This window comes from Prionailurus viverrinus, chromosome B3, assembly GCF_022837055.1.
Source record: "Prionailurus viverrinus isolate Anna chromosome B3, UM_Priviv_1.0, whole genome shotgun sequence".
NCBI lineage: Eukaryota > Metazoa > Chordata > Mammalia > Carnivora > Felidae > Prionailurus > Prionailurus viverrinus.
In genome coordinates, this window is record NC_062566.1 from 2,861,140 (window position 1) to 2,888,893 (window position 27,754).

At 50.1% G+C, this 27,754-nt stretch overlaps 1 protein-coding gene across 10 annotated transcripts in view; it reads left to right on the top strand.

Annotated features, from left to right (window-relative positions):
• NTRK3 (neurotrophic receptor tyrosine kinase 3) overlaps window positions 1-27,754 on the top strand; it is a 551,343-nt gene that overhangs the window by 293,580 nt on the left and 230,009 nt on the right. For all 10 annotated transcript variants that reach the window (XR_007153153.1, XM_047863605.1, XM_047863604.1 and 7 more), the window contains 2 exons: window positions 867-928; window positions 2,004-2,106. Coding sequence is in view for 9 of the 10 variants with exons in the window: in XM_047863605.1 (XP_047719561.1) it covers window positions 867-928; window positions 2,004-2,106 (165 nt within the window). In the remaining variant the exon portion in view is untranslated. The remainder of the gene's footprint in view (window positions 1-866; window positions 929-2,003; window positions 2,107-27,754) is intronic.

Consider the following 27,754-nt stretch of genomic DNA (forward strand, 5'->3'; position numbering starts at 1 on the left):
TGTGGGAGAGCAGCGGGCACTCATTTCTGCCCTGTGTGTGGGCTGAGATAGTGGACAGTCCTACCGAGCGCACCCCTTACTGTTCGGCACAGACGTGAAGATCGTCTGTGATTCCTTTATTTGTCCTTGGTCTGAGAGGACTTGTCATCTCACAGAATGTCCCTCCAGAGATTTCTGAATTGGGGCCGTTTCGTGGCCAGGAGGTGATTTGAGACAGAGGACAAATGGACACTTGGCTTCCCGTCCAGGCTTTGCTGGGAAAAGGTGGTGCCTCCTGGTCAGATGGACCTTCTTGCGTCTTACCCTGAGCTGCCATTGTCCTGACCTCTGTGGTAGGGGAGTGGACACTGGGCTGTTCTTGGAGCCGCGGGCCTCCTGGGTCTTGCTGAGGAGTAAAGAGAGAGAGAGAGAGAGGGAGGGGCACTGGGGAGCCCGGGACAGGAGCAGGAGAGCCCACAACAGAGGGTAGCCGAGCATCAGCACCAGCTGCCATCACCACCAAATGTGCCCAATGCAGACCCTGGCCGGGATCCCAAACCATTTTTTCTACCCCTTTGTACCTAATAGTTCATGGCCCACGTGGCCCAGGTGACATTACTTGTTCTGGAATGGGGGCAGGGGGATGGCAGTGAGGGTACTTTATTCCTTGCAGAGTTTGCCCTTGAGCTGTCAGCACCAGCTAGGCAGCCGAAGGGGCCTGGTCCCTGGGGACTCCTGCAAAGCCTGAGGAGGTCCGACAGTCAGAGTCTGGCTTGAAGGGGATGTTCTCCAGCAGGAACTCCTGAGGGGTCCTTGCGATTCGGGCGGGGACTGTGGCTGAGACCAGTGAGAGCCAACCTCCTCCTCCTCTTCTGTTTGGTTTTCAGTCTACGATGTGAGCCCCACGCCCATCACTGTGACCCACAAACCGGAGGAAGACACTTTCGGGGTGAGTCACTTTTTGATCAAGGGGAAGGTGGTCACTAAGGAAGTTGTTTTCAGACTTCATTTTAGTAGCTGACGTTTTACCTTGCTTGGAGCCTGTGTATACAGCAGAGAAAAGAACAAAACTGTGATGAATGACCTCCTTTCAGGTGTTTGAAACCTGCCTTGTTTGATGAGAATAAGTCATTGTTTGAGGAAGTCTTTGAGGATCCGCTGTAGGCCCTAGGGCTCGGAAGAGAACGGTTTGAAAATCCCCGCTCTGTTAGGAGCCTGGATGGGCCTGATTTGAAGGGGACGCTAGCCACACAAGTCTCCTACGAAAGTCGAAGTTGCTCAGAGCGTATCCTTGGGTGTGTTTTTCAAGCCCCCCACCTCCCCTGCCTGACTCTCAGAGCCAGAGATTTCTCTGGGGAGGAGAGCAAAGGGGGCTTTTTTAGAGTCCAGATCTCCTAGAACGTTCTGGATAAGAATATTCTGTAAAGAATGTCAGTGTGAAGGTACAGAGTTTTTGTTTGTTTGTTTTTTGCTTTTTTTTGTTGTTGTTGTTCATTAAAATAACAAACAGGGGCACCTGAGTGGCCCAGTCGGTTAAGTGTCTGACTCTGGATTTCAGCTCAGGTTATGATCTCACAGTTCATGAGTTCAAGCCCCACCTTGGATTCTGGGCGGGCATTATGGAGCCTGCTTGGGATTCTCTCTTTACCTCTCTCTCTGCCCCTTCCCTGCTTGTGCTCCTTTCTCTCCCTCTCTCTCTTTCGAAATAAATAAACTTAAAAAAAAAACAAAACAAAAAGAAACGACAACAAACAATAGACAAACCCCTCTGAAACCGCCCTTGCACTGCAGATGATGGCTCCCAGATGAGAGGCTGAATCATGGAATGTTCTCTCATCCAGTTGGGGAATTAATTTTCTTTTAATGTGCTGAACGTCTCATGAATTACTGCTTCTAAAGACTTCACTCAAGTCTTTACAAAGTCCTGAATGGGCTGCAGCTGTGCCTGCGGTGGGACCGCTTTCATTTGGGCGCATGTGGGTTTCCCGTGACTGTTCTCAACCGTCTGCTTTTGGCCCCTCCAGGTATCCATAGCTGTTGGACTTGCTGCTTTTGCCTGCGTCCTGTTGGTGGTTCTCTTCATCATGATCAACAAGTACGGTCGACGGTCCAAATTTGGAATGAAGGGTAAGGTGGGATTTTCATTTGCAAGGGTCTCGTGGGGGAACCGTGGTTCCTTTTGATCAAAAGATGCTGTTTTAATTCTCCCTTCGCTCTCCAGGAGGGCCTGTCTGGTAGTGTGCTTAAGTGGTCCTGGTGGAGACGCCTGTCTACACCTTATTATTGGTAGTGATGGATTGGAAGCTGTGTTGGTGTCTGCGGGGGCCAGACTGTGGGCTGCCTGGTTTTGCCGTGATTGCCGGAAGCATCGCATAGCTGGGCTGCTGCGTGAGGGTAGTTTGTGAAGGCCGTTGGTAAGAAAAAGGACTCCTTGTTGGAGTAACTTGGTTTCTCTCTTGCCACACTCGCCTTGGATTTGGGATGAGAAGGTACCAGCACGGCTAGATGTGGGGCGGTGGACCCTGGCTTTGGGAGGTTGCCCGTGCAATGGCATTTCCGCACGTAGCTCTACACAGGGTCCCGGAACGGATGCCAAGATCAACATGGTTGCTGAATCTGCTGGCCAGCTTCCACAACGCCGAGGACTCAGCCCGTTATGGCCAGGGTGGGCTGTGCGCTGAGGCTTTTCCACCAAGGCTCAGGGTGGGGGGGGTGGCACAAAAGGGGTTAACACGGTGAATTAGCATCCATCTGCCCAGTCCCAGGGATGGATCAGACCAGATGGCTCCAGGGAGGCTGGGTACCAGTTCTCAAGCAGAAACTTGAATTTCAGGACCTCTTCCTCTCTGGGGTTTCCTTTTATGGCTGGTGTCAGACGAGAGGTAGGTAGGGAAGGATGATGAAAAGGTCCAACAAGCTGGCAGGTTGCTAGCTAGGATCCAGGTCGGGGCTTTCTGGTGAGAGTATGGCATCCACAGAGATGAATTTCTGCAGCTTCTACACATGAACTGGTATCTGTGGTGAGGGTCCTGACCTCGGGACTCTGGGACTGAAGGAGGGCACAAGAATGAGATCTCCAGGGACTGTGGTCCCCCGAACTCATGCACATGTTTGAGTGTATGTGGCGGTGGGGTCGCAGGGGGTTTGGAACGGAACTAGTCCCCCTCTTCTGTTACACTCTCAAAATATCCTGTGACTCCCCCAAAAGCTGAGAATGCTGATACTCAGCAAAAGATACCTATAGAAAAATAGAAAGATGGAAAAGAGGAGGGCAGACTACGGGCTTCTTAGAAGCTCCCTGCCTCTGTACTCTCTTTCCGTTCTTGATTAAGCCGAACAGGTCACAGCGAGGCAAGCCAGGTTTTCTTGAATCATACGAAATATTTTGACCCGGAGAAATACGTGTGCAGGCCAGTTATAAAGAGGGGATGGAAGTTTGACCCAAAGCCCCATGACTTCAGCAAGATCAGACCACTGGGAGGCACCTTGATTGGAGATGCTTCATCCGCGTGTGCTCCCCTGTGCCAGACAGGGCTTCACAGAGGTGGAGGATGAAAAGCACTGAGTGAGCCCCGAGCCTTCGATCTTGGTGTAACCCTCGGGCCCCTGGCTTTGGGGCCCCTGCATAGACTGTTGCTTGTGCAAAGTTTTCCGATCGTGGGAGGAACCTTCTTCCTAGCTGTTTCTCCTTCCACCTGAGAAGACATCAGGGCCTTGACCAAAGGGAAGAATGGGGCATTTCTGCTCCTCGCCGAGGAGGCACACCACCAGCTGAGACCCTGTGACATGCTTGGCAGCACTGAGAGAGCAGATTTTTCCTATTAATTGTCATCCGGTTTCTGGAACAGTGTGTCCCCATGTCGGATGGATTAGGCAGCATCCAGGGCGGTGCCTTCCCCTCAGCTGTCCTCGGAGCCTCTCTCTCAGCCCCTGCTCCCCTCTCCCGGGCTGAGCTGCCTCCTCGGCCCTGGATGGCCCTGGAGAACACGTCCCCATCGGTGGGAGGGGCGTGTCCCCTACTTGAGAACCAGGCAGCCTGAGGAAGGTAGGCTGTACTTGGAGGCCAGATGTGGGGGTGGGTCCCAGGCTGACCTTGTTGAGGATTAAGCCTGCGTGTCTCTGCTCTCATTACTCCTGATTACTTGGGTTTGGGCCCCATTTTAGGATGAGTGAGTAGATGCCCCAGGCTGCATACACCCTGATCTTTTGTTGCTGGTAGGCATCCCAGTCCGGGAAAGAGCGTGAAGGTGTGGGTACCAGGAGCTCCCGACTCCACCTCTTGATATCCACCCCATGCTCAGCTTTGAATGTTCCAATCTCAGTTAGACTCTGCAGATGCCATTTAATTGCTCGTTGTTTTTAGCAGTTACTTAACCCCTTGCAGCATCTCTTGCCTGATTGGGTTGCTGAGTGTTGAGATTTACATGTAATTGGCATATAAAGGGGGCTCTGGGGCTGTAATTTCCCCCCTTCTTTTCTTTATGTATAAGCCTTTCCTGGCTCCTTTTATTGTCCTTCTAAGAAGGGCCGTCCTCTTGACTCAGTCATGCCCTCCTCCTTTGTCACACGCAGTATTTAGTAAGGATGCTTTTATTCTGTACTAATCCCAGTGCCTTGTCATTCCTTGGCACACACATCATCTGACTGTCCTGCTGGACCAGAAACCACAGATCACTCGGCCCGGGATGCCTGAAAGTTCGCACAATGTCTGACAAATGCTCGTTGAACTTGAAATAGATGACTGTATAGTTAATCATAAAAGAAAGCACAGCGTGTGTGTAACTCAGTAATGGACTAATAAGGGCGACTTTGGCAATTGGAGGTGTCAGGGCAGTGGGAGATAGAGTGGGGATAATGGGGGAAACTCAGAAATAATACCCAGTGTCCACACCTGAGGGTCCGGAACACATTGTGTGGACGAGGCTTTCTTCCTTTTGAGAAATAAGAAAAAATACAGAAATGCGAAGGTTGGTATAACAAATACTCGTATTCTGACCACTCAGAATAAGTAACTTTTACTGTTTTGTTTTTATATTTGCATGTAATGTTTTATTCTTAGGATAAAGGGAGGAGACATTGCTGACCAATGAAATTTGCTTTAGCTCTCGCCTCTGGTCCCATGCCCAAGGCCGAAGGAGTGTCCCCATGGACAGCCACCAACCTGGGCTTCGTGTGTGTCCTTCAGTCCACTGTGTTTCTCCCTCTCCTTGTGTCTCTACCTCTCTTTCTCTGCTGTCTCTGAGCACCTGCCCTCCCCCCTTTGACCCTCTCCCCCACCAGCTCACACCCTGCAGGCTGCCTCCACCCCATGGTGATGCGAGTGGCCAGGTTGGCAACCAGTTCATTTTACACTTCTGTGTGTATATACACATATGCAGATGTATTTTGTTTGTTCTTTTACGGGTCACAAATTGCACCCATAGACATCTAGAAAATGAAAGTGTATATATTTCTTACATCGATCTTATTAATAAACTTAATTTGGACAAGAGAACTTGTGCCAAAATAGTTTTAACCGGCATGATGAAAGACTATAACACACCCACGAGTGATCACGTACCGTATGTGATATAAACCAATGTATACCGTATACGAGAAAGTATGCACATGCATACATGTGTGGATTTATGTGTGCATATATGTGTGTACATTTATAAAACACATTGTGTGTGTGTTTAAAGTTTGTTTATTTTGATAGTGTGCACGCATTTGGGGAGGAGAGAGAGAATCCCAAGCAGGTTCCTGTGCTGTCAATGCAGAGCACAACACTGAGCTGGAGCTCATGAGCCGTGAGATCATGACCTGAACCCGAATCCAGAGTCAGACAGTTATCTGACTGAGCCACCCAGGCACCCCAGACACCTCTTTACTTTGATCACCTGCCATCTTGTTCATCAGCACTGGCTTGAGGAAGGGTCACATTCGGGTGGGAGTGCATCTCTTGGAATCACGAAGGTTTTGAAATGATTCTGAGCTAGAGCAGTGGGGGTTTCCTTGGGCTGTTGCTGAAGCCCAGTGTGACTTTAGAGCAGTGGGGGGTGATTGTTTAAGTGTTTGGTGTAGTTTGCTTTGGGAACTGGCCTTCAGAACAGAAGGCGGTGCCCTCCCCCACCCCCAGCAGGGGCAGGGACCTGGAGGCTCCCTGCCGTGCCAGGGTTTAACTCTTGGATTGCTGGATCCTGGGATGGTTGGGAGAGGCAGGGCAAGGGCCATGTACTGGGAGCTAAACATATACAAACATTTCAGTATTTTAACAACTAATTGTATTGTGCCAGTGCATCCTGGGCCTGGAAATGACATGGTTGAGAGTTTACACCAACCTCCCTTTCCCAAAATATTTTTAAACTGGACATCAGAAGACCATGGCTGTGATCTATGGTGCTTAATGGTGTCTGCATTTATGGACGAAGGAGCTGTGGCTCAGAAAAGGAAGTGTTGTGCTCTGGATTCAGGGTGTGGTTAGGCCGCGTTGGGTTTAGGACTCCCGGCTCACAGCCCCAACCACTTTTCATGGCCAGGGAATGACCTAACTCCTTGGTCTTGGCCGCCCCATCGTGAACATCCACAGTGCACCTGTCATCTTCATTTCATATGGTTGTTAGAAAAATGATCAAATAAATGATGCACGTGCGTCTTGAAAATAGTAAAATAGGTCCTGTAGTTTTCATATAAGGTATCCTAGTTATTTAACAGAGAAAGAAGCAAGTGTGTGGGTTTTTGTAGCCAGTATTTGGCCTCTTCCCTCATGACTACCTTCCAAGTCCTTACACACTTCTAGACCAGGGACGCTGTAGTGGTGTAGTTCATACTGTTTGACTTCCTCTTAACTCCCATCGAAGAGACAGAATACTGGTTTCTTAGAGCTGAAACAAACCTTAGACTTACTAGGTGAATGCCCCCATTGTGCGGGTCAGGAGACAGATCAGAGAAGTGCAGTAACCTGCTGAGTGCACAGCTATCTTAGGACAGCGCTGGCCCTACTTCCCACATACGTGGTGTGTGCAGAGAGCCTGGGAGGGTCCGGGAGATGAACTCGGAGATCAACCCCATTCTTCCAACGCTTTGTCTTTGAATGCTGTCTCACTTGAGTGGGGCTTTCAGCAATGCCTCTTGTTAATCTACTTTTCTCAAGCTGGGGCACACCTGGCCTGGGGGAAAGTTGGGGGCTGATGGGAGAGTCCTGCTTCCCTGGCTAAGGGGACTTCCTGCGTTTCTTTCTGGACGTGTTGGAGACCTCACAACAGGGCAGCGGAAACCGGAAGGCTGGGGAGGAAGGTAGGCTAGCGCTGTTGCTGGGGCTTCCGGTAATACCTCAAGTGCCTCATCAGCCTACGCTTTCCGTTTATCCTAACGGTTGGATGAGTGCTGGTGCCTGTGGATGGGCACTCCAGGACCATTCCATTGTGAATTAGCGTCCGTTAATAGGTACTTAAAGTAAAGTGGTTGCCTATTTGATGATGATTGGGGGTTATTAACATTCTTTCCATAAACAGATGGTAACTGTCTTCTGAGTGGATTGTAGAATCCTGCCAGAGTCTTGATTTGGAGGGGCTGGCTCCTGCCAAAACATATGGGGGGGGGGTTGGGGCTTGTGTTGAATGGTCTTATTATCCCTCTGGTTAACCTGTTGGTGAAGGGGGATGGTTGGACCTGGAAAGGCATCATTTCTGAGCTGTTTTCTAGCCTTGGAGCATTGCAGCAAGAAGGACTTCTTCCGGCTAGGTGGAGGTGGGGCTGGGGGAGGGCTCTTGGTCTCCTCAGGTTCGATGCTCCAACTGGCATCATTTCTTCCTCAGCTGGGCTAGAGGGTCCGTGTGTCCCCAGCTGTGAGCACACCGCCAGGGAATTGATGTCAGGAGAGTGGTGTGGAGATGGCAGAATTCTGGGACTTATCGGAAGGCCATGTGGACCATAGGTGAGCACGCTGTTGGTGCCACTGAAAGGATAGCTTCTTCTGCCCTGAGAAATGCACCGTCTGACCTCTCTGTAACTGAATCAGAAGCCAAGAGCAGTGCAAGGCAAAAGCGAAACCGGGTAAAGGACCTGGGTTTCCTGACTTCCTCGAATACATTCATCCTTCCTTCTTGCTTATTTTTCTTTCTTGACTTCTTTTTCCATTTCCTCCTCTGAGTTGAGGTATCCCAGGGAGGAAGGAACCTTGGACCATTGCAGTGGTCCTGTACTAGGGATTCCTGGCTCGGGATTCCTGGTGGACAGTGGTTCTTTGAACATAATTTTGAGAGTAGTTTTTGGATTCATTTCCTATATTGTTATCCTAGTTCCTTGTACTCTGCTAACAAACGTTTCTTGCCCTTTCTCTCCTTTTGGGCTCCTCGACAGACCCTTCTACCCCCAAGAACACTCTCAACATCTGCTCAAGTTCTTGTTAAATAGGTTAGGTATGTGGCCAATCTGCAGGCAGGACGTAAAGTAATTGAATCCAGGAGCCTTCTGCTTCTCTTCCTCTGCTTGGACTTCATTGCGAGTTCCTGGCTGCAGATGAAGTCTCACCGCACTTGGTGACTGAATTCTAGGACGTGGTGCCCAGAGCTTCGAGAAGAAGGCTGGGAGGCAGTGTGTGTTTTTTTTAGCACGCCTCTGCTGCCCCGTGTTCGTGAGGGTTTTGTGGGTGTGAGGCGAACGGTTCTAGAAGACCCTGCGCCGTCGCCATGGGTCATCTTTGGACTGGGGACTGCTCCGTGCCTCTGTCAGGGCTCCAGAGAACCGGCTGCTCTCTGGTGCCGAGTCTCATATTTGAAAAAGGAAATCCCTGGAGATAGAGTCTGCTACGAAATGTTTTTCCTCTGTCGTTACCTGCTAGTTGGCTGTTCTTGGCAGGGTCCTGCGTCCCGTTCAGTAAGGCCAAGCGTGGCCAGTATGTTTGGCTTCATAGCTAGAGCGATTGCCTGACTCCCTTGATTTTTGGCAGTAAGATACAGTTCTTTTTAATCCATGTTGTTCAAACTGGTTCCCGCAGGGTTAACATCCTTCGACACCTCGGTGTAGACGTTCTCCGCCTTTTGTCCCATAGGACACATGTGACAGTTGACAGTCACATGCCTTGCACATTCCTGTAGGTGTAAACAGGCTTTTGGACAAACACTGGCCCTCACAGAAGTTTCACACCTAAGAAAAATATATCAGGATATGAGTTAGCCAAAGGGATTTTTTAAAAACTGGGAATAAAGTCAAATCTATACTAATTTTTACTCTTGAAAAATTCACCAATTTTCAGTATTTAATTATTCATCTAGAGTTCCGGTGACACACTTTCTCACCGATCCAGACGTCCTCCTGTATCACGGGACCAGGACGGAAACCAGAATGGGTGGCGGTTGCCAACCTGGACTTTCTCACAGTCTACTTTGTCCAACATGGTTTTGCCCCCCCCTCAAAATCAAGTTGCAGCAGAAGCCTCCACCTTCTCGTGGAGCATTCTTTCCGTGTCTGTGTCTCCTGTGCGTCCTAGAGGCTTTCACTTGCCCAGAGGAAGAGTGACCGTGGACTGTAGCTAATGAGAAACTTCCAGCCAGCCCTGTGTTTATGCAGTCTGTTCTCCCATGAACTGCAGAAGGCTTTGGGGTGTCCGGAGGTCCGCCCTCCAGACCACAGGCAGTAGAGCAAAGAGATCAAAACAACTGTTGATCGGGAAACACGCTTTTGGACAAGGGGAGAAAAACCACACGCGGTAAACAGTAACAAACCAGCCAACTGCTGCAGATCCCCGGCCACCGTTCCTTCTCCCTCCCCTGCCCTTCGCGCAGCGCGTCCATCATGGGGGTGAGCCGCATGGGGTGACAGAGCGGTGTGCTGCAGAGGGAATGGTGTCCTCTGTCCAGCTGTGGCTCAGGGACCAGGTGAGTCCGCTGCCCGCTCCGGCCCCAAGCTTCGAGAGGAGAGGAAGAGGAACCTCTGGTCGGCCTGGTCTCTTCCTGGTTCTTTCACACAGAGGGTTAACAGCATACTCTTCTCCCTTCCTCGATACCCTAGTACATTTAGAGAGAGATTCCCCAAATCACCCTGGTACAAGCCCCTGTATTCTTTTCTCTTGTATTAAGTCTGCTTCCGTAAGCCAGAAGGGATTTGCTGGCATCCCCGTACCAGCCTCACTAGCTTCCCCCTTGACAGGATTGGCTCCCTAATTGGTGGGACCCAGTGCAAGATGTTCAAAAAGCATTAGAATTTCAAGGCGGCTACAGTAGAGCTTTCTGCCCCAAGCGCGGGGCTTTCCTGAGCATGGAGTCGGGGTGCAGGCCCGTGAAGCCAGCTTTGCTCCCCGAATGCAGGCCCTAGTGACTTTATCTTTCCTTGAATGGTGTTGAAGAAAACATATTTCTGTGCTTCCTTTTTCCAGAGTGGCTGGGATTTGGGGTAAAAGAGAAGAATATTAGCTGATTTTTCTTTTCTTTTTTTTTTTTTAAAGTTTGTTTATTTATTTTGAGAGAGAGATTGAGAAGGGAAGAGGGACAGAGAGAGAGAGGGAGAGAATCCCAAGCAGGCTCGGCACTGTCTGCACCGAGCCCAACACGGGGGTCGAACCCACAAACTGCGAAATCGTGACCCGAGCCAAAATCCAGAGTCAGACGCTTAACCCACTGAGCCACCCAGGCACACCCTTTTCACTTCTAACATAGCAGGGAGAGAGAATGGGAGGCGATGAACATACGTTGAGTACTTCCTGTGTACCAAATGCCTACTGTATCTTACAAATCGTCTTCAGAGGTAGCTATCCTCCCGTTCTGAGGATAAGAAATCTTCTCAGAATGGCTGGCTTACCCAACATCATGTGACCGGGAGGTAGGAAGACCAGGTGTTAAATGAGGTCACTTCAATCTGTGGTTCTCAATCTTAGCTGGACATTCCAATCACCGAGTGAAATTACATAAATCCCTCAGCCCAGGCTGCACCTCAGACCCATTAAATCAGAACCCAGAGGTGAACACCAGGCACAGGCACGCTTTTTGGATTTCACTTGTGCGGCCAAGGTGGAGAACCAGTGGTGTCCGGGTCCAAGATGCAGTCGTCTATTTCACTTGCTGCTGGCTCTGTGTGCTGTCTACGGACCGGCTGATCTGATCACTTGGGAGCTTGTTAGATGTGCAGATGCCTGGGATTTGCCCCACACCCACTGGGTCAGAACCGGGAGTGAAGCAGGGGACAAACAGTCTCTCCAGGCATTCTGGTGCTCACTGAGTTTAGGAACCATTCTCTTAGACTTGTCGAGAAATAACGGGTGATAATACCGCCAGCCTTTCTCAGACTCTCCTGTGCGAATGAACCTTGGTGGTGAGATGCTGGGGATCCTGTGAAAATGAAGATTCTTTTTTTTTTTTTAATGTTTATTTATTTTGAGAGAGAGAGAGAGAGAGAGAGAGAGAGAGAGAGAGAATGAGTGAGGCAGCAGGGGAGGGGCAGAGAAAGAGGGAGAGAGAGAATCCCAAGCATGTTCCACGCTGTCAGCACAGTGCCCAACGTGGGGCTTGAACTCACGGACCATATGATTATGACCTGAGCCGAAATCAAGAGTCAGACGTTTAACCTACTGAGCCATCCAGGTGCCCTGAAAATGCAGATTCTGATTAATCGGGCCTAGAGAAGTGTTGAGAGTCTGCATTTTTGAGATGCTTCCAGAGACAGCTCTGTGGCCTGTACTTCTAGGGACTTAGGCCCATACAAGGGACTAAAAGCCACTGGGGAAAACCTCAGGCCTGTGACCTGGGACTTAGGTCCCATCTCTGTTTTCCATTTCATCCTGTGGGCCTTTACCAACGCTAGCCAACCTCTGAGGCTTACTCTCTTGGCTGGAGTAACGCGACAGAAAGACTACAAAATCTAACCAACACAGGCATGCCTCATTTTATCGTGCTCCACACAGATCCTGCATATTTTTTTGCAGATTGAAGGTTTGTGGTAACCTTCACATCAAACAAGCCTACCAATGCCATTTTTCCAATGGGGTTTGCCCACTTTATGTCTCTGTTGTCACGTTTTGGTAATTCTCACAGTATTTCAGGCATTTTTGTGATTATATTTGATTTGGTAACTTGTGATTGGTCATTATGACTCCCTGAGAACTCAGATGAAGGTTAGCATGTTTTATCCATAAAATACTTTTTAATTTCGGTATATACATTATTAGACATTGTACTATTGCCCACTATAGTGTAGCGTAAACATAACTTTTCTATGCACTGGGGAACCAGAACATTAATTTGACTCACTTTATTGCTGTTTGCACATTGTTGCAGCGGTCTGGAACTGAACCCGCAGTATCTCTGAGGCGTACCTGCACTTTTTTTTTCCCTTAAGTTTGTTTCTTTTGAGAGAGAGAGAACACAAGCGGGGGAGGAACAGAGAGAGAGGGGGAGAGAGAATCCCAAGCAGGTTCCACACCATCAACGCAGAGCCCGACGCGGGGCTGGAACTCACGGACTGTGAGATCATGACCTGAGCTGAAGTCAAGAGCCCAACGTTTAACTGACTGAGCCCCCCAGGCACCCCTGAGGTGTGCCTGTGCTCCTAGGGCATTTCAGTGTTCCCCTGTTCGGGTAAATCAGCTTCTCATGTTTCCTAGGGCAGTTTCTGTACTGGCTTCCCTGGTTCAAACCAAACTGCCACCTCGTTCCATGCAGAGGTGCTTGTGAGGCCTGCTGCCACATCCACTTATCTCCATGACAGGTGCGAGGTCAGTTGCCACCGATGTCCCCTTTGACGAGGGCCTGGGGCAGGGCCCCCAAGAGGCCAGTGGTCAGTTGGCAGGCTGGTGTTCCCAGCCCAGGGTTCCTCTCCTCTTCTAGAAGCTTGTGTGTCCCGTTTGCTCCTCCTCCCACGGCTGATCTTGAGTGCGGTGCTGGGTGCTACACGAGACGGGAGAAGCTTGGACTGGCAGGCCCCGTACTGGGTCAGGGTAGGGCCATCGGGGGAGGAGGCCCCATGGGTTCAGTGGGTGCTTGCCCAGGCTGCCTGCTGGAGGCTGGACTTGGCTTCTCCTCCATCCTGCTGCTCCAGGAGTCCATATTTGCACAGGATGCCTGGCCTGCCCTCCAGTTCACTGCGGAATAACAATTGCATATCGTTGGCCAAAGACTGGAACAGTTTTTTTTTTTCCCACCAGTCCCAGAAATGCCAAGCTTGTCTACCTGACAGGCATCCTGAATTCAAAGGGGCCTCTGTGCTGTAGCAGCCATGCAGACCTGTTCCAGGCAGGGGAGAAGAATGCCAGTGTCTGTCCGTCTGCCAGCAGGGCCTGACACGAAGCCCCGAGGAGGGCGCCTGAATGGTTCTAGGAACCGCTTTTCAGAGTGACTCCTTCCAAATAAGTGGAGTTTGGGGCAGATTGGCCTTGGACCAGTGGAGGGGGTGCCGAGGGGCACCCCATTGTTGGCTCGGCCTCTAGGAAGAGCAGTCAGGGGTTGAGCGCTTTTATTAGCCGTTACTGGTGGAAATGGCTCCAGCAGCACCAGCCCCCGCCCGGGCTTGCTTCGTGGGGGCAAAATGCCTGCCCGATCTGGCTCCGTGTGGGGCGTGCGGACTTCCGAAGAGAAGCACGAGCAGAAATTAGGACCATTTAAGAAAATGGGGAAGTGGATGCACACGTCTGCTGTTGTTGAGCATGTGGATTGGGGGCAGCCATTCTGGAAGGTGGCCTGGCGTTTTCATTAAAAGGCTAAAATCATGAGAGGCCCACGTCCGAGTAATTCCACTTCTGAGAATTTAACCGACGGTAATCCCCACAAACGGCCACCCGCATTTACGTGTGTGGACCTTCGTTCCACTGTGACTGCCACAGTCAACCAGACAGAGTGAGAATTGCTTAAGCGTCTAGCGACAAGTGGCCAGTTAAGCACATTGGGATCCACGCCTATGATGGAATTCAATGCAGACATTTAAGAAAGACAGTTTTCGAAAGTAGACTTTTAATATTTCTCAAAGTATATACATGCAAATAGTAAGAAAGCCCAGTAGCACAGAAGATAGCATCGTGACAAGTATCAGTCTCTGCCTGATTTTCTGCTGCTGGAGTCGCCACTGTGAGGGGTTCTGGCATACCCTTCCAGAGATAGTCAGTGCTGTGCCAGGATAGATGTTTCCCCCACTACTTTTATACAGACGTCAGCGTGTATTTTTTTTTTTAACGTTTATTTATTTATTTTTTCAACGTTTATTTATTTTTGGGACAGAGAGAGACAGAGCATGAATGGGGGAGGGGCAGAGAGAGAGGGAGACACAGAATCAGAAACAGGCTCCAGGCTCTGAGCCATCAGCCCAGAGCCCGACGCGGGGCTCGAACTCACGGACCGCGAGATCGTGACCTGGCTGAAGTCGGACGCTTAACCGACTGCGCCACCCAGGCGCCCCAAATGTTTATTTATTTTTTGAGAGAGAGAGACACAGCATGAACGGGTGAGGGTCAGAGAGAGAGAGGGAGACACAGAATCCTAAGCAGGCTCCAGGCTCTGAGCCGCCAGCACAGAGCCTGATGCGGGGCTCGAACCCACAAACCGTGAGATCATGACCTGAGCCAAAGTCGGACGCTTAATCGACTGTTTTGCACCATGTTATTTTTGCCAACAGTCTCTCCTTGGGATCCTTCCATATCAGCTCAGAGAGATCTACTGTGTCCTTTTTTTTTTTTTTCCCTTTTTTCCAGCTTTATTAAGATATAGTTGATGTATAACATTGTGTAAGTTTAAGGTGCACGGTATGATCATTTGATGCGTGAATATATTTACTGTGTTCCTTTTTTTTTTTTTACAGGTACATATTTAAAAAAAAATGATACTTTAAAGCAATATTTGTTGACCTGAAAAAGTTAACAGTTCATTTCTAAGTGAGTAAAGACTGCAAGCAGGTTTCTCATTGTGTTTTTCCCCTAAAATAAAGGGGAAGTATTTTCACATAGATACCTAGGAAAAATACACCCGGAGCATATAGTTAGATCAGAATGGAAACAGTAGTTATTTTTGGATGGTGGGATTATGGATGCTTTTTTATTTCATTTTCTGTGATTTTTGTTTTCTTTGTCTTCCAAGTATTCTGCACTGAACCTTAAAACAAAAGGAAGCAGGAAGCTGCTTGGGGGGAAGGCTGCACTCCTTTACTGGAGGCAGAGTGCTGACTCACTCCCCACCGAGGCTCCATCTGCCCCTTCAAGGGGACATCGTGGGCTCTGGTGTCACTTAGGATTACTGACTGCACAGACCAGGGCTCCTTCCAGTGTGCATCAGAATCCTTGATGGTGGTGGGGACTGATGAAAATGCAGATTTCCTGGGCCACATCTCCTGAATCCAGTATTGTGCTGCTAGGTCCTAGGAATCTCTATTCTTAGAAAAACACCCTGAGTGATTATGGTGCTCATTAATGTTTGGAAACTTTATTGTAATCAGAAATTGGCAAACTTCTTCTTCTTCTTCATTTTTTTTTTTTTTTAATAAAAAGGCCAGATAGTAAATATTTTAGACTTTGCTGGCCATATGGTTTCTGTTGCAATCGCTCAAACTCTGCTGTTGTAGCAGGAGAACAGCCATAGACAACATGCAAATGAATGCGCTTGGCTGTGTTCCAATAAAACTTTATTTACAAAATAAATAAGGCCCTCATTTCAGACCCCTGACGTAGGTTGACAGGGGACTCTAAAATTAATCAGAAGATGGGAGAGCTTTCCAAGAGCTCCTTCTATTTGAAGAAGCAGGTCATATTATAGTGACCATTAATAAAGTGCTTATTATATGCCAGACACTTTTCAGACACAGGTGAAACCTTAAAACAACTCTGCATGGTAGCTATTATCCGTATTATCCCGCCAAGGCAGTTGAAGAGATGAAGTGATTATTAGCCCAAGATCACATCGTTAGTGATGGCAGGTTTGCTTGAATGCAAAGCCGAAGAGTATGAAGGTTGTAGTGTGACAGTCCAGTTTCTCTCCAGGCTTTGGGGAAGAATAATTTCAAAACCTGTTCCCAGGAGATCCGGTGTCCCCATGTGTCTCTAAGCTCCCAAGCCAAGGAGGAGTAGCCATGGCCCAGCACTTGATGGTGGTGCAAGTCCTAGGATCCTTCTGCGCCTCAGCCGAGGGGGTCCTGAGCTCTCCTGGGGTCTCCAGGCCCTGTGGGCATCGGGAGACTTTCTTGTGGCCTTCCTGTGATGATTGCTCGAGGTTCCAGGTGGCCAACGTTTTCCCCACTTGGAGCCCATGGAGATAAGCTTGCACCCCACCCATCTAAGGTGGGTCTGAGCTAGAGTGGCAATGTTTGGCTGTCCTCCGGGCTATTTCTTCCCTCCTCACTTTTCCCCACCCCAGCCTGCCTGAGCCTCAGCCACCTCGCTGACTCCAGGGGAAGGAAGCAAAAGCCCCTCAGCTGGGGACTCGGCTTGGCTCTGAGCCTGGTGGTTCAGCCTGATGGCTCTGCCAGGCAGCGATGTGGGTGGGTCAGAACCTGCTGAGAATACCAAGAGCTTCCACGTTTTGAGAGCCTGGTTGGCCTTAAGACGTGGCTTCATGACGTGAAACCTTGCAGGCTTGGCTTCCTCATCGAATTAGCTTCAATCATTTACATAGAACAGGAACCAGAACGTAGAATCCGAGACCCGGAGCAGAGTAACTGCTCAACCAAACAGTAGCTAATTATACAGTCATTGTCATCATTCTGACAGCCTTCCTCTGAGGTTGACACGATCATCCCATTTGCTACAGATGAGAAGGCTGGGATTCTGGCAGGTCAGTAGTAGGGTCATTGGTCATGTCTGACTCCAAAGCTGTGTGCTCTTGGTCCATTTAAAGTCAGAATGGAAAGGGCTCAGGGCTGCTGGGAGCCATGGTGATTCCCAGCCTGAGAAGCTGCAGGAAGCCCTTGACAGACCCTTCACAGGGTCTTTACTTGTCTCCATCATCTGAGCGCCTCCTGCCTGCTCACAGACCAGTGGCAAATGCCCCACACTAACAGTCAATAAGTTATCCTGTGTCAGGTAGACACTGGGATGCAGGCCAATGGGGGCCCTTTTTGGTGCTGGTTCTGGCCCTTTAATCCCTGCCCCCCACTCCTTCCTGCTCTGTCTTCCTGCTTCTCTCCACAATGACTCCCAAAACCCACATAGCACACTCCGGCAGAAACCCCATTTCCAGATGCCACCTAGGGGCTTGGCTCAGGTTCAGAGATGTGGCTGAGACAGGTAAGAACCAGCAGCCTCGGCCAGCATACCCCAAACCATGCTCGGGGGTGGCCTCCCTCCCCTGTCACTTGTATCTCAGCGAACTGTCCTGTGAGCCAGAGATTTAAGGGTCATTCATTCTCGACGTGTATCTCTCCTCTGCCAGTCCCCACCCCTCTACCTGCGCCTGCTCTGGTGCAGCCCCCGTCTTGTGGCTGTTGTTTCTCAAATAACTCTGGGAGCTGCCCCCTCTGTCTTTGCATGCTGCCAGCCCTCCATTCCAGGCTCCCCGGTACGTGCCCCACACTGCAAAGCTGCAGAGCCACACTGAGCGGTGGAGATTTGCTTGTGTCTCCTTCCGTGTCCAGAAATTCCAGGCTTCCCCCTGCTCTTACCAGAAGTGCCGATGCTTCTGGCGGGGTGTGGTGGGCCCAGCCTCATCTTGCTGCAGGATTTCCACTGTTTGCCCCTGGGGACTTTCCTCTGCCCCCGCACTGTTCCGTGCTCCCCGAGACTGCAGTCTGCCTGGACTGCCTTGTCCCAGGAGGCCTGCCTTGGCCACCCCGAGCGGGGGACGGTGCACCCGTGACTGGCCTTTGTAGCCCCATGCACCTTCCTTCTGTATCACCTTGCACAGTCATCGAAGGCGTGTTTGGTGAATGCTTGCCTCTCCCGGGAGACTTGTTGGGCTTGCGCGCCCCGCATTATTAATACCGTCTGACAGATGGGTGCACGAGCGTCCTCTGACCACCTTGGGCTCTGCACCTAAAGGGCCGGACTGGAGCTCCTCCCGGATCACCAGCACCCCCGTGGTTTTGTTACTACTGTGATGGGGAGTGTGATCTGGGGGCATTTCTTTCGATGCCTGTTGATTACCAGTGAGACAGACGTGGGGATATTCCCTTCCCAGGCATTGTGTCCCTCCTCCCACCCCCAGGGTGTCCCCCGCACGGGCAGACACTAGGATGGAACTCCTTTCCCTGAGATGACCCGGTGTTTAAGTGACCCTCCTTCTCCCTCAGTGTCTCTTCCTTTCCCCCGCAGCCTGTGCTGCATTGGACCACCCGTCCGACTGACTCTTGTGTTCACACCACCTGTCCGGCTTCTTCTTGTGTTCACACCAGTGCGGTTTCTTCCCTGGCGTGCTCCTGGTGCACATTATGGCAGAGAGTCAGATGGGCCTGGGGTCGAGTCTGGGGGCTGCTGCTGGGAGGCCGTGGCACTTACGGCAACTTATTAACTATCCTGAGCTTCTGCCTCCCCAGTTAATGAATGCTTTAGGTGTATATAAAGCTATTCACTTGGTCCCTGGCCATGTAGTAGTCCCTCAATTAAGTAGCGAGGGGAGAAATATTACGACTGTGGCTGCATTCAGATAACGCTGCGGGTAATCCACAGGTCCTCTTAGGGCTGTGGTTTGCAGCCTCGGTCCTACCTTAGCATCACCTGGGGATCTCTTAAAAAATTCCAGTGGCCGGGCCCGACTGGCGAAGTCAGGTTCCCAGTGGCCTCCCCAGCCTCCTTCCTACTTAGCACGCACCCTTTGGGAGATGGGAGGGAAAGCTCTCATTTATTGGGTCCCTACTGTGTGTCAGGCACTGTGCCTGGCACTGTGTCTACATGTTCTCCTCTTGTTTTCACTGCCAACTTGTGATACACGAATTACTGTCCCTGTTTCTTCTGTGACCTCCAGGAAGGATGAGTGTACTCGGTCAATGTCAGGCATCGGCTGACTTAAGGGCGAAGGATGGAGAGAGGAGTGTGGGGCTGGGGTACCGTCCTTTCGCTCAGGTCGCTTTCTCCCCTCCTACCTGTGCGAGGTGCTTGCCCTCCTTCCGCAAGGTGGCCGGCTGAGCACCCCGGTTTCCATTCCCCCGCTCTGTGCCTTCGCGTGGGGGCCGGCTGCCACACCTGTCCACCTGCAGTGTTTAATGGCCCAGCCCGCTTGCTGCTCTTCGGGGCCCTCACCAGTCATCTGCCACCTGTTCTTCCATGTGCGGTCGGTCGTGCTGTTTGCTTAACGGAGAGATTTAAGCGCCTCACAAAGGCTCCCCGTGGATGAGGGGAGAAACATTCGCTGACTGGAAATGGGAGCATTGTTGTTGTTCTGTGTTTTATTGCCATTCATTTCCAGGCCCTCTGTGGGGCTGGGGAGAAGTGAGGGGTGGGCTGGGCACAGAGAGGGAGGGGCTCCTTCTTGCCTGACAGCACAGGTGGATCAGAGGGGGAATTCTGTAGGTCAGAGCATCTCAGACTTTATTGTGCACAGACAGCACTCAGGAATCTGGTTAAAGATGCAGATCCTGACGTGACAGGTCCCAGATAGGCCCCTGAGAGTCTGCGTTTCTCGTGAGCTCCCAGGTGAGGCCGATCCTAGCCACACTTGGCTTAGCAAGGCTCTAGCTTCCAGCGAAGGACCCACGTCTGTGTTCTGACCTTTGTAATTTTCGCTTGGGGAGGTGTCCTGGAATGATCCAGGAATCTGGGGGTTAGCTCTGGCTGTACTCTGATTTATCATTAGACATCTTAGGAACTTCCCTTTTGTGCTCCACAGTAGGATTTGGGCCATGTGGCTTTCATGGTCCCTTCTGGTCGTACCATTCTGTAATTCTATCCATTGGGTTGGAGTGGGAGAACAGGGTAGATCAGAGGGAGCACAGAGTAGGGAGGATGGAGAGGAGCATCCACTGCACAAATTAGTTTTTCCTCTGAGGTCACCAGGCCTGGGTCATGAGAGGTCAGAGTTTGGGTGGGATGGGCAGTGAGCTTTCTTTTATGCTGTGTGTGTACAAGAGCCCAGGGTAGATTGAACACCTGGCAGGTGGGGACCAGTAGCTCCTCCTTCCTGACTCCTACTTGGCTTCTCTGAATGGCAGGAGTGAATCTGGGGACATCTCCCATTCCGCGGGTCCAGTGGAGGGTCTTTTCTGTGTGGGAGGCACAAGTCTAGACCCTGGGGGTGGGGGTGCAGATGGCACATGTTCATGTCCTTAACGGGGACCAAGTGTAAAAGAGATGTATCTCACAGAACATGGAGTCTCGTCACCTTTTCCAGATTGGAATCCCTGGTCTGCCAGGCCCTCTATCAGCTGTGGGGCTGGGCACCACCAGCTGGGATCTCTCTCCGTGTGGCACTGTCACATTTTCCTGCCGCCATCATGGTTAGCCTCTCAGGCCTGCAACGACTTGCCTGCCACCACGTCTGCAGGGTGGCACCTTCTCTTTCCACTGGTCTGTTCTTGGGCACCTCCCCAGTCCCTTGCCCCCCCCACCGTGTTGGTCTTTTGGATCTCCAGGTTCTGACCCCTTCCAGTTTGGCCTTTCCCACCACCACCTGGGACTGCGTGATGATACCGCTCGCGATTCGGTGAGTTCGGGTCTCAGGTTATGTGATATTTTCACTTCACCATTTCCTGTAGTAGTTTTCGCACACAGTGGGCTGTATCTATCTATCCTGCCCAACTGGATGTGTCCATCTGTTGGTGGATGAACTTGGGCTCCCGTCTGTGTGATTGCTTTTGGCAGATGTGGGATGGGCCACGGTTGGGCCAGGGAGGCCAGAGAAGGCTTTCAGAGCTGCTAATTGTCTCTGCCTGGCTTTCCTCAGGGAGAGTGCGAAGCTTGCGGGCAGAATTCTGGTGTGTGTGGGGGGCCGCTGGGGGGGGGGCCTCTGCTCTTCTGGACCAACAAAAGCTCTGGACACTTGGACCTTTATTTGTTTTTTGTATTTTATGTACTTATTTTTATAAAAGGAGTATAACTGCATCATAGAAAATCTAGAAATTACTGGGGGCACCTGGGTGGCTCAGTTGGTTGAACGTCCAACTTTGGCTCAGGTCATGACCTCATGGTTCGTGAGTTCAAGTCCCATGTCGGGCTCTGTGCTGACAGCTCGGAGCCTGGAGCCTGCTTCGGATTCTGTGTCTCCCTCTATCTCTGCCCCTCCCCACTTGCGCTTTTTCTTTCTCTCTCTCAAAAATGAATAAACATTACAATTAAAAAAAAAAAAGAAAATCTAGAAATTACTGATGAAAAGTCAGCGGTAATCCCATTATTCAGTTACCAGTGTGAGCATAATGCCTGTGAATGCATGTATGTGAACAGACACAAGGACACACACAGACTCAGATCTGGGTACCATCAATCTATACCTGAGTGTATCCACATATATATTTTACACATATATTTAAATAAAGATGGCCTAGAATGGTCCATGCTGTTTTTGGTTTTTGACCTTTTTTTTTCCCCACTCAACAGTATTTCCTAAACCTCTCTCCATGCTATTTACTAGGCCCAGCTCTTTGGCTTTTCCAGGACTCTGCAAAGCTTTTTTCTCTTTCTTGCTTTCCTCTTTTCACGTTGCTTGTGTATTACACCATTTCATTTGGTTAATGTGGAATTTTGCCCATTTGCCCTGAGGCTACAATGCAACGGGGCAGAGTGTATTTATAAAATGTGAATGAGTGTAAGAAAGACCCGGGCCCTGCCTCCTCAGCTCCTCAGCTCCTCTCGGCTCCCTCTGTGCCTGTTTTCAGCCTGGCTTTGTTCAGGAAGCATCAGGTATGAGAGGCTTGGCAGAAGCCGACTTAACCTTCTGTCTGCAGTGCTCGCGGCCGCAGCATCAATCTGCAATTATGGATCACCCACTGCGGGGCATTTCAAAGGCCTTGACGGTACAGCTCCTCCATGAGCAGAAACCAGTGTGGGAACTAGGATGGGCTCGCATGAAATATGTAATCCTAACAGAATCCTCAATCATACGCACATACAGTTCACCCTTGAACTTGGTGGGTTTGCACTGCACGAATCTCCTTAGACGCGTGTGTTTTTTGGTGCTGTTAACGTATTTTCTTTTCCTTATCATTGCCTCTTTTTTTCATTTTTTTTTTTAACATTTATTTATTTTAGAGAGCGAGAGTGTGAGGATGGGAGGGGCAGAGAGAGGTAGACACAAAATCTGAAGCAGGCTCCAGGCTGTGAGCTGTCAGCACAGAGCCTGACATGGGGCTCGAACTCAGGAACCGCGACGTCATGACCTGAGCTGAAGTTGGACACTTAACCAACTGAGCCACTCAGGTGTCCCATCCTTATTATTTGCTTAATAATCATTTCTTTTCTCTAGTTTCCTTTATTGTGAGAATACAGTATAGAATACACACATACAATAGGTATTCGTTGACTGTTTACAGAATCGGTAAGGCTTCTAGTCAACATTTGCTAATTAGTAGTTACGTTTTGGAGGAGTTGAAAGTTATGCAGGGATTTTCATCTGCATGGGGATTGGCGCCCCAGCCCCGGAGTTATTCAAGGGGCAGCTGTACACACACCAGCAAGTGCAGGTAGCAGGGGCGGGGTGGGGCAGTGGGAGGCAGTGGCTGTGGACACAAGCTCTGGCCTTAGATGGGAACCAAAGTCATAGACTTGGTGCTTTGTGTCTTGGGTGAGTCACTTAGGCTCTCTGCATCTCACATGTCCTTGTGTGTGGATCTGAATGGATCGTGCCTACTTGGAAGAATTTTGGGAGCAGCAGTTGGGATTACATATGGGAAACAGGGCAGTGACTCACACACGGTCAGGGCTCACAAAGTGGCCACTGGCATATTTTTAGGGATCTCATGGGTAGGAGGAGGGTAGTGCTTCCCTGTGTGTGTGTGTGTGTGTGTGTGTGTGTGTGCGCACATGCGTGTGCTTTCACTCATGAGGTCCCTTTCTTTTGATGAACTTAGACGATTTTACAGAGTTATTTTTATTCCACCTCTGTAGGAAACATAGGGAAAAGACATAGCCCTACTCTCATTTTATTAGAAGATAAATTCAGACCCAGAGAAGCAGCAGCTGCAGGGCTGCTGGAAGGAGCGTCAGGCCAGGGGTAAGGAGGTGTGGGATGGCTGTGTGGCTTGGGCAGTCCCTGTTCTCTCTGACTCTCCATTTCCATGACTTAGAATGAGCCAACTGGTTGGGCCACCTCATTGCTAAGGCCTTTCCCAAGCCCAGCCTTCTGTGGCTCTAAGGTGATGGTCATCGGCCCCTCCTCATTGTGTGTGGACACTTCTGAGGCATTAGGCATGTCCGGCCAGGCCAGTGCCCGCCGGTACCCAGGAGAGTCATGGCAGTTGCCTGGACTTGGCAGTGTTGAGAGAACACTGGGGGAGCCGCGATAATCATCATGTCCATGGCCTCACCAGAATGCGCTTTACCTCTCTCTGTGTGGTTCAGTTTGAATTATTTATGATGATCCTTCCTAGTCATTTGGGAAGATGAATGAAGTCTTAGTAATTGGAGCCCTTGCACAGCCTTCTCTTGGCTAACGTCTATTGAGATGTCAGCCCACGGAGAGCGCCAGGACTTGAGACTCTCAGGCTCACCACCAAGTCAGGTGGGAACCAGCAGAGTTTCTAGCAGGCTATGTGGTCGCCCAGCCTGCAGAGGCAGAGCACAGCTAAGCTCGCGTCCTGAACATAAAAGGCCAGGTGAGCAGAGAACTGACACCTTGGCTCTGGCCTTGAGCCCCTCTGGGTGGGTAACTTATCTCCTGTGTTCTCCTTCCCCCTCCCTGCCGAGGCCAGTGGGCTATTGAGGAATGCTTGTATTCTCACAATTTAGCCGGTCAGTTTTCTTGAGCTCGCTGCACAGAGCTGGCCTCAGGAATGATGAGACGACCTGGGGAAGCAGGAGCACAGGCTGCGGAGAGTGCAGTCAGCCAGGTACTGAGCCGACAGGCGTGCGCGCGCGCGCGCGCACACACACACACACACACACACACACACACACACACACACTCAGAGTTGAAGCAGCTGAATTTCAGTGTTGATAGCTGGGTAGTAGCACCAGCATGAGACTGTCAAGGGCAGCTCACCAAAAAAGTCAAAACATTGGATCAATGACAAAGTAAGAAACCAGCAGCTGGAATCTTGATGCTCACAAAAGATTGTGAAGGAAGGGAACAAGTGACCAAACATTATGAAGATGTGATCTCTGATTGCAGCAGGGAAGACAAAGATTGTCCTAAGGAAATGCACATCTTCATTAGAAACAGTAGACTGGATTTCAAAAGGAGGTTGAGAAGCACCTTTTATGTGTAAACTATAACTTACCCATTTATGAGCTGGAAGGAATCTCATGCACAGCTCTCTGGGACGTATCTGCACGTAGCAAAACGTCGCTGTCTTTCAGTGTTCAAGATGGATGTGTGCCTTAACGCCTCACACCAAACCTTATCATGTTGAAGCCAGCAATTTTAAGTTAGTGTTATTTGTAGCTAAGGCACTCTGTAAAGTGGTATTCTGTGCCCCAGGATTAGCCCGACGGTTGGAGGCAGAGAAGGTGTGGCTAGTTGGGTGAGGAGAGGGTCCATTCATTATACTAGATGCTAGACTGGAGGGGGGATCGAGGGGCATGGCAAGCCAGAGTGAGCAGCCAAGTATGCAGGAGTATGTCCGTCATCTGGACTTGTCCAGTGGTGTCCCATGGAATGGAATCCAGGCTCTGCCACTCCAACCAGGACCTCTGGGATGCATGTAGTCTCTCAAAGGGGACAGAGCCCATGGTCTCTGGTTAGGGTAGGATCTGTGTGGGGGAAGGGAGGCTGTGGCTGGATTTCCATATGCCTGTATCCCTCCCCTTCTTGTGGGGAACACTTATGGCCACTGAAGACTTGTGCCTTTTAAAAGTCCTTATTCCCAGGGTGCCTGAGCAGCTCAGGCGGTTGAGTGTCCGACTTCGGCTCAGGTCATGATCTCATCGCTCATGAGTTTGAGCCCTGTGTCAGGCTCTGTGTAGACAGCCTCGAGCCTGCTTCAGATTCGGTGTCTCCCTCTCTGTCCCTCCCCTTGTCGCTCTCTCTCTCTCTCTCAAAAATAAATAACTGTTAAAAAAAATTTAAAAGTCAGTATCCCTTATATCCCTCGCAGTGGTTTTATCAAGAGTGAAAGACTGGCATGAGTAGACACGACTTTGATGCAAAGAAGGAAAGCGGTTTCTATCTTTGTACAGTCTAAGGTCTGTCTGCCTCTTCAATCCATGGGCAGTGTGGAAGCTGTCCTGTCTTCTCACCACTGTGTCGAATCAGAAAAATCGCACTCTATCTGCCTCCCCACGCCAATAGGATATATATATGTGTGTGTGTGTGTGTGTGTGTGTGTGTGTACAAAGAAATTTATTTCAAGGAATTGGCTCATGAAGTAGTGGGGGCTGGCAAGTCTAAAGTCTGTGGAGGAGGCTGGTAGGCTAGAAACTCAGGCGGGAGTGAGTTAATGCTGAAATCTTGAAACAGAGTTCCACCTTTGAGAACCCTTGGATTTGTTTTCTCTTGGAGCCTTTCAACTGATTGGATGAGGCCCACCCACATTAGCAGAGAGCCTCCTTTCCTTAAAGTCAACAGATTGTAGATGTGAACAACATGTATAAAATACCTTCATGTCAACACCTGGATTAAGGTTTGGTTAAATAAGTAGGCACCATAGCCTCGCCAAGTTGACACGTGAAACCACCCGTCACGTTGCTTAAGCTCGTTGAGCCTCAGCGTTCCCCATCTATGAAATGGACTTATAATTAGATCTGTGACAGAGGGTTGTTGTTGTGATGAAACGTACTGATATCCGTAATGTCCTTAGTCTGTCCCCAGTCGGGTACTAGTAGGTGGCTGGTGGTGTTAGTGTGATCGGCAGAGACCGTGGGAAACATGCCCAGGGGCATCAGAATGCCCTCTGTCAGCAATGCCTGGAAGGTGGCTATACCTTTGTGTAGCAGGCCTTTGAGCTAGTAGTGTAGACAGTCCTCGAAGGGCTGTGGGATTATGGAAGGTGATCCTCAGCCTGGGGTGGGGATATTCCTCAGCTCTTTGGAGGATTGCTGATTGAAATGCAGCTGTTGGGAGGAGGCTTCTTGAAGGGGTGTTGAGGGCAGCAGATTCTTCTGAGAGCCTTTAAGATAACTCTTTATAGCCCCACCCCCACTTTTTTTTCTTTATACTTTCCAGGTACGTGGGTTTTTTGTTTTGTTTTTGTATAACTGAATAGAGATACTTAATTCAGGTCTAGCGGCTCATGAGAGTAGACACATCTTCCCAAATGACTCTTACTCCGGAGGCATCACCAAGAGCCACTCATTGCTTCTTCTGTCAGCATCCTGTCCCTGTCCCATCAAGAATTCTGTTGCCAGGACTAGGGGAGACGGGTTCCTGAAGCTGGCACAGTGGCCCCAGACAGGTCCTTGTGCTGGTGGGTGGGGATTCCTCATCTCCTCTCCCCCTCTCCAGTCTATCCTTCTCCAGCAGGTGGAGTTTTTAATCTGGTTGGAGAGAGTCCTGGACGTTCATTATAGGACTATGTTTCACTAGTGGTCAGGGTTCCTATACCTAACAGGTCAGCCGTATAGGGTCCTCTTTCTCATGAAATCCTCTGATAAATCCTTCTGTTCTGCCTCCTTCTGACTGCTGTCAAGTAGGCAGGGTAGGCAAGGCCTGCTTCAGTTCACAAAAGGCAGAGTAGGCAGGTCTGTTGGGCACGTAAGGTTTACCAGAACTCTCCACTGGGGTAGTTGGCTGCTGGCTCAGGGATTAACCCCGTGACGCTTCGATCCCATCCACCACTGTTCTTGCATGAAGTTCTCTAGATGGAAACCCCTTGAGGATCGGGGGTAAATGGTAGGATGAGTCCTTCTTGGCTCCTGTAATACACTTACAACAGTACCAAAACTCCTTAAATTGTTCTTTGGACAGAGCTTGATTCCTCTTTCACCCCTTTCCCATGTGTCTCTTCTTTTCCCAGTAGATTCTGGAGAGGCTTACTGACTGCAAGGTGGCCAGCACCGGGGCTGGGAATGGGGGTGGCGGGGCATGGAGGGGTGAGGAGTGAGCCTCAGGTAACTGAATGTTGAGACCTCACTGTCCTCTCCGGAAGAATAAGAACGCACAATCTGCAGTTGTTAAGCTTTGTCCGCCATTGCTGCCTTGGACAGGAGCTCCCAACTCTGGAGTTCTCAAAAGGCCAGAGAAGCTCCAAAGCATCCTGGCCAGCTATGTATTCCCCTCTCCAAACCCTGAAGCCTTTAAGTATGTGCCTGTGGGACTAGATCCTTGCTTTGATTTGATCACCTCACTGCAACATCCAATTTCTGGTTTCAGTGTTTGTGTCTTGTTCGTATGAACACTCAGAAACTATTAGATCAACGTGGGGATAGACTAAGAGACAAATGGTTATTTTTAAAATGATTATTTATTTATTTTGAGAGGAAGGAGGGAGGAAGAGAGGGAGAGAGAGTGTGTGAATATCTCAAGCAGTTTCTGTGCTGTCAGTGCAGAGCCCAATGCAGAGCTCGAACCTACAAACCTGAGATCATGACCTGAGCTGAAATCAAGAGTTGGACACTTAACTGACTGAGCCACCCAGGTGCCCCAAGAAGCAAGTAGTCCTTAAATCCTGAAGTCCTTAAGTCCTTCCCCTACTCCCTGGTTTTGATACAGAGCTGGAGACTGGAGGGAGACCAGGTGACTTTTTAGAGAACAGTGTTGGGTGGGGCAGAGCCAGGCTGCACCCCAGTCTCGTGACTCTTGATGCTGTGTTCTTCCGCCATAACGTTTTGCATCTCTGTGAGCTTAGATTCTGGCCTCCTCGTCTCACGAGCCCT